The sequence below is a fragment of the Mya arenaria genome, chromosome 17 (assembly GCF_026914265.1).
Source record: "Mya arenaria isolate MELC-2E11 chromosome 17, ASM2691426v1".
Lineage (NCBI taxonomy): Eukaryota > Metazoa > Mollusca > Bivalvia > Myida > Myidae > Mya > Mya arenaria.
In genome coordinates, this window is record NC_069138.1 from 54598775 (window position 1) to 54608854 (window position 10080).

Genomic DNA, 10080 nt, shown 5'->3' on the forward strand with positions numbered 1-10080 from the left:
AGGCACAGATTTTCTTTTGCGTATTTTTTTTTTGTCAGAATTATTTTTTTTAATTTACCTGTTTGGGGTTGAGAAACATAGTTTCTTACGATTTTATTTATCTATTCAATTATAACCATTGTTTGGGGTTGACGCAAAGATTTTCTTAAAAATCTTGATAAAAAAGGGACGAATGTCACGTAACAGAGTTTAATACTATAGAATGTGACGTAATACGTTATAATTAAGATATAATTAAGATTTAATTAAATGGATATGTGTCTACATACTGCATGTTTAGTAATGTAGGGCATATTTGATTGTCATTTGAATATGAAGATGGTTGACAGCCGACCTGGTACAAATGTACAAAATGGTCATGTTAATTACAAAAACGTGTATTCCTGTGGTTGTAAAGCTGTCATAGGTAGACAACAAATTAGTACAAATTAGTATAAAAGAGATGATTTGGGATGTGAAAACAGAGAGTTTGTTAGGCACGGAAGGAGACCGGCCTTGGGTCCTTAATGGACGGCAGTTAGGATGCGGGATTACCTTAAATGCCATGCTGTATTATATACTGATTATTATACTTAGAAAGAACGTGGAACAATAAAGACTTAGAACACTTGAACAGTTGTTGATTGGTTACTGAACGAACTATCACGAAAGTTAAGTGAGCGGTGGCGTTACGTGACACTAATGTGGAAAATCATTAGGTGATTGACTGTACGGGCGTGAGTTCGCAACAACCAGAATATTTTTCATACTTTTAAGTATATCTCTGTCATTTTGGTATCAAAGATGTTATAAATTAAGTGCACAACTGAGGGGAAAAAATGTGCCAAAACATGAGCATGTCCAATTAATAGGGTTTTTCCTGTTTTAAGTTTGGTCTGGTATGACTGTTTCAAAGTGCCAAAGTTGTTTATGTACAATTTCAACTTTTAAGATTGTCTGTTTTTTAAATGAAAAAAAATGAGATATTGTTAAAGTCTTGATGGCATGGTCTTTGTTTGTTGTTGTCATCATTAAAAATCTTTATTGATGCCATAACTAGAAAACCATAGTAAATATAATGATATTGATGTACACATTTAAGATGTCAATAGTTATATACACAGCATGATCCATCATTTTTCCTGAAATTAGTTTTAAGGTTAATTTATCTTTATTAGAAGTTTTAAATGACTTTCCAGTCCTTTATCTTGGTGAAAGAACTCAAACTGGTCTCCGTTTTAAGAGGCTGTAAGCTAGTGCCCTAAAAGGGGCTGAAACCCACAACTTCTTGGGTGCGAGATGGACACCTATACCACCATATTCTAATTTGTGATATAAAACTGCACAAACATATGAATATTTATGTATGTCTTTCAGCTCTTGCCTACGAGAAAATGAAGAGTTGAAGAATGCCAAGAAGGAGTTTAACACTTTGCTGGTTAGACAGAGGGAAGAGCAAGACAAACTTGAACAGGTAGGGACATTAGGCCAATTTTTCAGAACAAAATAAACAACATTGTGAAAGGGACTAGACACAAGACGGACACAAAATCGGCAAATACAGTATTTCTTCAAAAGAGCACCAGAACTGTCAATACGAGCTAGTATTAGGCCGATAAAACATAATTTTACGTGATTAAAAGAATATTTTGTTGCTGTCATAGCTGATTCTCAATCGATGGCTACAAATAGATTTCTATTAAATTATGTTAAGGACAGGTGTATGTTATTACAGAGACTGATGGAGAAGGAGTCACATCTGTTCAACACGACCAAGGAACTGGAAAAGATGGCTGAAGTTACACAGGCCAACGCTAAACTTAAGGAACAGGTGAGTGGACCTACCTCATAAATTAAAGAGAAATCATGTAAAATTCATCTGTCTGTTCAGGATATTCAGACAGTATTCCTTTATACAACACTACCAATGATCTTGAAAACGGCCAAGGTCACACAGGCTAACACTAAACTAAAAGACTGGTTACATTGTTTTGCTCTTTAATTTTTAACCAGGTTTTCAACGAAAACCGGGTTATTAGAATGAGGTTGTCGTTGGGCGGGCGGGCGGGCGGTCGTCAAACATTGGTTTCTGTTCAATAACTTTAGTTAGCATTGATAGGTATTGATGAAACTTGGTGTGTAGGTAGCTTATGGGAAGAGCTAGCTTGGGATTGCTTTTGAGGGGGGTGGGGCTAAGGTCAAGGTCACTGTTACTAAAAATAGAAAAATGGTTTCTGCCCAATAACTTTAGTTAGGATTGATAGATATTGACGAAACTTGGTGTGTAAGTTGCTTATGTGAAGAGCTAGCTTGGGATTGCTTTTGAGTGGGGAGGGGCTAAGGTCAAGGTCACTATTACTTAAAATAGAAAAATGGTTTCTGCCCAATAACTTTAGTTAGCATTGACCGATATTGATGAAACTTGGTGTGTAAGTTGCTTATGTGAAGAGCTAGCTTGGGATTGCTTTTGATTGGGGAGGGGCTAAGGTTAAGGTCACTATTACTTAAAATAGAAAAATGGTCAAGGTCACTGTTACTTAAAATAGAAAAATGGTTTCTGCCCAATAACTTTAGTAAGCATTGACCGATATTGATGAAACTTAGTGTGTAGGTAGCTTATGTACAGAGCTAGCTTGGGATTGCTTTTGAGGGGGGGTGGGGCTAAGATCAAGGTCGCCTGTTACTAAAAATAGTAAAATGGTTTCTGCCCAATAACATAAGTTAGCATTGATAGATATTGATGAATCTTAGTGTGTAGGTAGCTTATGTGAAGAGCTAGCTTGGAATTGCTTTTGAGTGGGGAGGGGCTAAGGTCAAGGTCACTATTACTAAAAATAGAAAAATGGTTTCTGCCCCATAACTTTAGTTAGGATTGACAGATATTGATGAAACTTGGTGTGTAGGTAGCATGTGAAGAGCTAGCTTGGGATTGATTTGAGTGGGGAGCGGCTACGGTCAATGTCACTGTTACTTGAAATAGAAAAATGTTTTTTGCCAAATAACTTTTGATAGCATTGATAGATATTGATTAAACTTGGTGTGTGGGTAGCTTATGTAAAGAGCTAGCTTGGCATTGCTTTTGAGGGGGGTGGGGCTAAGGTCAAGGTCACTGTTACTAAAAATTTAAAAATGGTGTCCGCCCAATAACTTTAGTTTGCATTGATAGATATTAATAAAACTTGGTGTGTAGGTAGCTTATGTACAGAGCTAGCTTGGGATTGCTTTTGAGGGGGGTGGAGCTAAGGTCAAGGTCACTGTTACTAAAAATAGAAAAATGGTTTCTGCCCAATAACTTTAGTTAGGATTGATAGATATTGACGAAATTTTGTGTGTAGGTACTAGTAGCTTATGTGAAGAGCAATCTTGGAATTTCTTTTGAGGGGGGTGGGGTCAAGGTCACTGTTACTAAAAACAGAAAAATGGTTTCTGCCCAATAACTTTAGTTAGCATTGATAGATATTGATGAAACTTAGAGCGAAGGAAGCTTATGTGAAGAGCTAGCTTGGGAGGTGGGATCAAGGTCACTGTTCCTAAAAATAGAAAAATGTTTTTCTGCCCAACAACTTAGTTAGAATTGATGGATATTGATGAATCTTAGTGTGAATATAGCTTATATGAAGCTGCAGATTGAACTTGCTCATACAACAAATTAATTAGCTATAATTTCTGATTGCCCATTACAAAAACCTGGTTTTGTCGCATTGCAGCGCTTATAGTTTTTACTGGAAAATAGTTTAGTTATTAGCAAATCTTCATGGTTTTGATAGCAGCAGCCTCATTAGCGATGTGCGAAAGATATTCATGTGACAGGACACATTCTAGAGTTTAAAATTTGTGTTTCCCTAAGTATCAATTTCATGAGAAAGAAAGAGAACACACTGCACGTACACGTCAATTATGGCCAAATATTTCCAAATGTCCTTTAGTACGAGTGCGCATATTTCTCAGAAATTAATTGAAATGATAAATATCCAATAATGATTTGGATTATTATTATGCCTGTATTGTGTAGCTAGTCACATAGATAGTTTCCGGCATAGATAATTCATGTGTTATTCCTGTTTTGTCAATGGAGAATCAAAGGCAGGTTTCTGCTTCTTCCGAAATTCTTCAATGTTGTTGTCTAGATAGGAGAAATATATACAGGATTGGATTAAATTTTTAAATTTCAATAAACCATTTTTTTTTTTATTGCAGGTCCTACAGCTGCAGAAGGAGCTGGTTTTGATGGGAGAGTTACAACACAAGAGTAGCGAGAAACTCCTAGCCTACAAGGCCAGCAAGGCCTCACATTTGGAGCATAAACACATACAGGCTGGCCTACAGCAGGAAATACACAGTAAGGAGATAAAATCTCATCCTTTAGCTAACATTTTTTTGAGGAAAGGAATATCTGTTGTTAAGGAAAAAAATGAGATGTTGACTACTTTTTTCATTGTTTTGTTGTCCCTGTTATCAGTAATCAGGTTAATAAACGTTAAGTTGAGCATTAGTATATGCTTGCATCTTTATAGTTTTATAGTATTTTATGCCCCCGAAGGGAGTCATATGGTAATTGCACTGTCTCTTTGTTTGTGTGTCCTGTCGTCCTTTTAATAGTGTCTCAGCTGTTACTTACTCAATTTTTTTCGGATGTTTATCAACTTTCATCAAAATGTACAGCAGCATGGGTAGATGTGACATGCCTAGCATTCATTCTCAGAGGTCAAGATCACACTTAAAGGTTAATTGGCAATCATTCCAACAAGGCCAAATTGGAGGCATGTGTCACGCTGCTGAGATAGTCTTTGTTTTTATGTAGGATTTTTAATGTTGTATCTATTTGCTATTGATTCTTCTCTTGTGAATGAATTAATATGGACTATAATCCAGCCTTGAAAATTAAATCCAGTCTGAAGTTGACCTTATTAGACGGTTGTCAGGCGGAGCTAAAAGATCAATTAGAATCACTTAAGTCCAACATAACATGCATGTATGACCTCAGTTTTTCAACCCCCAGTGGAGTTGTTGGCCATGCATTTGCATTTGTCTGCCTTGAAGAAATTATATTATGTTTGATGGCCAACATGAAATACATGCATGACATCTGAATTTCAGCCCTAAAGAAGGATTTAAGTGTTAAGTCTACCCAGTTGGAAGGTTGTCAGGCCCAGTTGAGAGATCAAATGGAGTCCCTAACATCTAAGGAAGAGGCCATGTCTCAGATGAAACTGCTTGTGGATAAAGTAAAGGCCAGACATAGTGAAGAACTTCAGGTGGGTTTCATTCATATGAAATGAAATGTCAAAGTTTGTTAGTTTAGCCAGTTTTTATTACAAATAATAATACATGAAACCTGAGCATTGAATCTAATAACTGCAGAAGCATGGAATGTATTCAAATTGGATCCAGTGTAATTAATAACAATAATATTATACAATTAAATGCATTAATGAAACAAAAATGTTTATTTCCCAGAATGGAGAAGTAACTCTTTTTCTCAGTCTCTCTTCTGTAAAAGTTGGTTGAGAGTGGTCTGTGTAAGCCTCTAACATACCAGTTAAGTGGGTGTGAGCCAAACCAAGGCCATGTTTTCTCGGCATCTCAACAAGCATAAGCTCCCAAGCAATATCATACAGGTGTTGTAAAGTTCAGGGTTAATCCTGCAACCATGAAGAAGTTTTGGGCCTTAATCCCTTTTACTCAAACAGATCCCCAGCTATTTTTCAGGATAAACAAATATCATACGTAAGTTATTTTACAGTAGTTATTATTATATTGACAGAGTGTAGAAGAGAAACATCAAGCTTCCCTGCGTGTGAACCAAGCGCTTGAAAGCCACATTCTGCAACTTTACTCTGACCTTGAACTCTCAAAGGCACAATTGGACAAGGGTGAGTGTAGAATTAAAGCTCGATTTATATGAATACAGACCATGACTGTACTGTGAGGGCTTCTATTAAGGATTTGAAACTGGATGTATGAACTTTCTTGGCGGCAAATTAAGATTTTTTTCTTCTGAAATTTTTTAGTGTTAGTCACATGCACAGTAAAGATGTTCTCCATTGTTGAATTGCAGTTCTTATTGACATAAAATAATGAGCTACTCAAACATACCAACTCTAATTTCAAAGGGTTTTCAAATGATTCATTTAAAATCAGGAAAATGTTACCATACTGCCAATATTGCCAGCAGGTTTTGAAAGCCTTCGACTTTGGAAGTTGTGTCCACAATTAAATATTATGGAAGTTTCTGTATTTCCAGGGACTTAGTTTTGGAATTTTAACTTTAAGTCCTTTTGTAGGGAGTAATATACTTCCAAACTTCCGTTATCCAAATCCCTGGCTGCATCAAATTGGCAAAGTATAGTTAACAATGGTATGAACAATATTTGGGAAGGGTAAAAGAAAGATTTAGGTTCTGAAGGTACAATCTTTGACTTGTGCATTGTGGTTAAAATTATATGCTAAAATAAGATATGAATATTAGATCTTTCACCAAACGATTTGCAAAATTTCTTTATAGTTTTCAAATTGTGTGCTAGAAAATGGTCAACTTATCATTACACTATTATTTTAAGTCAAATATTTTCACTTGTTTACCCAAACAATTGTAGAGAATTTTTAGTTGAATATATATAGTAATTTAGCCAAAACATAATAGTTCATGCCTTGCCTTCTAGGATCACCAAGTAGACAAACCTCTATCACCCCTGGCTTTGAACCACCCCTCAGTCCGGCACAGGAGGATGAACAGTTCCGAGAAAGGACCAACTCTGACCCTCTCCGACAACAGCCCAGCTTTCCCACAAAACAGCTCACCAGAATGGCTAGTCTACCGGTTTCTGGGGAAATTTCCATCTCTGGTGTACAGAAAAATACTGGCCTTGATTATTCACATAGCCAAAGTCAAAGGTCAGCAAGTGATAAACATGGAAAATTTCCATTATCTATGACTGAAGAAGAGGATTTTGAGATCATTTCTGGTGCTGCTGCTAGGCAACAAAAGACCCCTGACCTTGACATTGGGTCAGTGTCATCAAGGGAAGCTAGTCTGTTGCCAGGGCAACGGAATTATACTTCAGATAGTGTGGAACAGTAAAAGTAAATATTATTGTCTTGCCCCAGCTTTTTTAAATTGACTTTCATGTGCTAAATAATGGAATTAAATACTTACCTGTTTGTTTTAGTAAATATTTATATACAATCATTATTATAAATGTTATCTGTAATATGATTTATACAATTACAATTGCATGCGTTGAATCAAATTACCTTTTATCTGCAGTATTGTGAGTGTAATCGATAATTTTCTTATTGTTACATTTTTCCGTCTGACAGCCATTTTTGTATCATTGTCATTGGTGTTTTGATTTTTTTCCTTCAATTTATTAAGCGATTATTTTAATCAGTATGAAATGTTAATATGTGATAAATATCAGTAATTATGGTGTGAATATTTTATCAATTAAAACTAATGTATTTATAAAAATTTAATAGAAATGAAATTTTGTTACAACTCTAAATGAGCATGGTTTTACCATTTATACATCACTTGGATTTGTTTAGGGTTGTAAATATTTATTTATTATTTGTTACATTTAAGACAATTATTTATGTTTATACACTTGATTTCTTGAATAATTTTGTGTTATTAAGTATGATGATTCTTTATGATTTTTAATGCTTAAAATTAATTATTACACACTTTCCATAATTATGATGTTATGTTTATTTGTTATTTGAAGAATAAGGAGAGCTATACTACTCATCCTAGCGTTGGTGTGGGCGTCCCAAGTTGGTAAAGGTTTTACATATAAGCACCTTTAAGTCATTATCTCAGTGAATACATCATGTATTGCTTTGAAACTTTAAAATATGTATTTCCAACCATCCAACCTTTTTAATTCATGAAGTTAGAATACACTTTTTTTAATATAATGCAAAGTATGGGCCTTTATTATTTGACTTAGAATTCTGTTCAAGGTTTTGCATGTAACCACATTTAAGTTAATATCTCAGCAAGTACTTGATGTATTGCATTGCAACTGGATACAATCTAGTATAATTACCGTTCCTTGCATATAATGCATTTTTCATTCTAAATTCTTGTTAAGTTTTTGCATCTTATCTAGTTTTACATTGATCCATCCATGTTTCACCAAACTGTGCAATCCTCGAACTTAAAAGCATCATAATATTCGTAATAGTCGAGCATGCTGTCCCAGTGACAGCTCTTGTTAGTGTAACCTTTATTTGATTGATTGCGTATGCTTTTGCATTTTATGTTAAATGAAATGATTGATCATGGGTTGTTTTGACCTAACTCAATCAATTAAATTGGAAATAAACACTAAATGAATTTTTTTCTATGCATCTTGGATCATTATTTACATTTGAATATTTGAGGGTTAGGATTTCTAGTGTGAGGCCACATTTTTTGGTTTGTTAAGTTTTTATTTTATTTATGTTTTCTACTTGAATAGTGGGAATAAAAATCATTTCAACAGTAATAAAATACTGTATAAATGGAAAATAGGTAATTCAATAGATTTTTTAAAAGTAATTTTAGGAAATTTTGGTGAATGAATTGTCTTTTAAAGTAATTTTCGGAATATTTGGTGCATGATTTGTCTAACATTTATATAATCTGTTAAATTGTACAAGTTATTGTGTACTGTTATGGAGGTTAAAGTATTGAAAAAGTATTATATTATTAATCAGAATAAATATATATGACGGTCAATCTAAAACTATGTGGACTTAGTACATGTTGTACATAAAACCTTTAGTTTAGATAATGTTTATATATACATCTTACAGAAATCGTCTGAACCTCTTTCTTTGAAAGTGCGAAAATGAATTTATACATTTTACACAGCAAGAGGGTAGGTAGACCAAAATGACACAACCTTAAGATGTCACTTGACATTGTCATTATAAGAGCAGTCAGCTTTATTGTCTTATAAAATAAATACAAATACAAGTTTTACAACATTTTTGACCACAGTTTAACAAATGTTTAAGCCATATCATCATAACAGCATTTTGCTTTTTCATACAATTCCATTATTATTTTTTTTTATCTGCATGTTTGCATATTACACATAGTGAGTTGTGAGGATGATGTAATTTCATGTTTTTCTATTGTGTTTAAGGGTGCTTGGTAGATGCTATAGAAACATCAGAACTGTTCAATGGTAACCAAATAATTTAACATTTAACAAATTGATTAGTGGTATACCTCCGTATACATCTGCCATCTGCGTGCAATTTGAGAACAAATTTTAGATCCAAATCTGGACAAAAATATGAGTTTTACATACATGAAACTCCTGCTACATTTACTTTATAATGTTATTTATTTCTATGGCTCCCTGCATGAATTTAAGCCTGATTTTTAAAATCCTGTTTTTCAGAATTGATTTAATTTATACTGCTTATACATATTGGTATATAGTGACAAAGTGTTGTATTATTATTGTTTCCTTAATAGGCATGTTTATGTGTTAAGTAAAGTGTGTTTAATCTGTGTATATACTGTCCACTGTCTAAGCAGTTTACTTCTTAAACAATCATTAAAATACCATATATTTGATGTGTTTTGATTGAAATCCTTGCAAGAATACCTTGGCTGATAACCGCGTGGAATATTATGGGAAAATAAGTCCGTTTAAAGGGACTCACACCTGGTTAATACAATGCATTTTTTTTACAGATATGTTTTATTAATATGAAATAAAGTGTCAAATCATCAGGAGTTTTAAAACTACGATACTGACAGCTGGAACCCTTAACAAATGTTGATAAATGCTCAAATATTGTCTTTGAAGTCCACCATTTCCAAAACAGTTGATAAGGCAATTCAGCAAAAGGCTGTAGCGTGAATGGTTGATTGCAATTAACATGTGATGTTTTCAAGGTATTCAAGGTATTTAATAAATGTTAAAATATAAATGGTATGTTTGTCTCGGTGTTGCCAATTGGCTTAAATGTTGGTTTTCTTATTTTTTTTCTTGACTGTACTACCATGGATTTGCTTCCACTAAAACCAGATTTTCATTTTATTCTTTAATTGTATTTATTTCTGCAATTTCTGAATAAAAGAGTAAACTTATTACA

The 10080-nt window shown here is 33.9% G+C and overlaps 1 protein-coding gene across 2 annotated transcripts in view; it reads left to right on the plus strand.

The window, feature by feature from the left end:
• The window catches only part of LOC128224201 (hamartin-like), a 32485-nt gene extending 22405 nt beyond the window's left edge, over positions 1-10080 (plus strand). For both annotated transcript variants that reach the window (XM_052933956.1, XM_052933958.1), the window contains exons 17-22: positions 1357-1453; positions 1715-1810; positions 4177-4318; positions 5077-5234; positions 5744-5852; positions 6642-10080. In XM_052933956.1, coding sequence (XP_052789916.1) covers positions 1357-1453; positions 1715-1810; positions 4177-4318; positions 5077-5234; positions 5744-5852; positions 6642-7060 — 1021 coding nt within the window. In that variant the 3' untranslated portion in view covers positions 7061-10080. The remainder of the gene's footprint in view (positions 1-1356; positions 1454-1714; positions 1811-4176; positions 4319-5076; positions 5235-5743; positions 5853-6641) is intronic.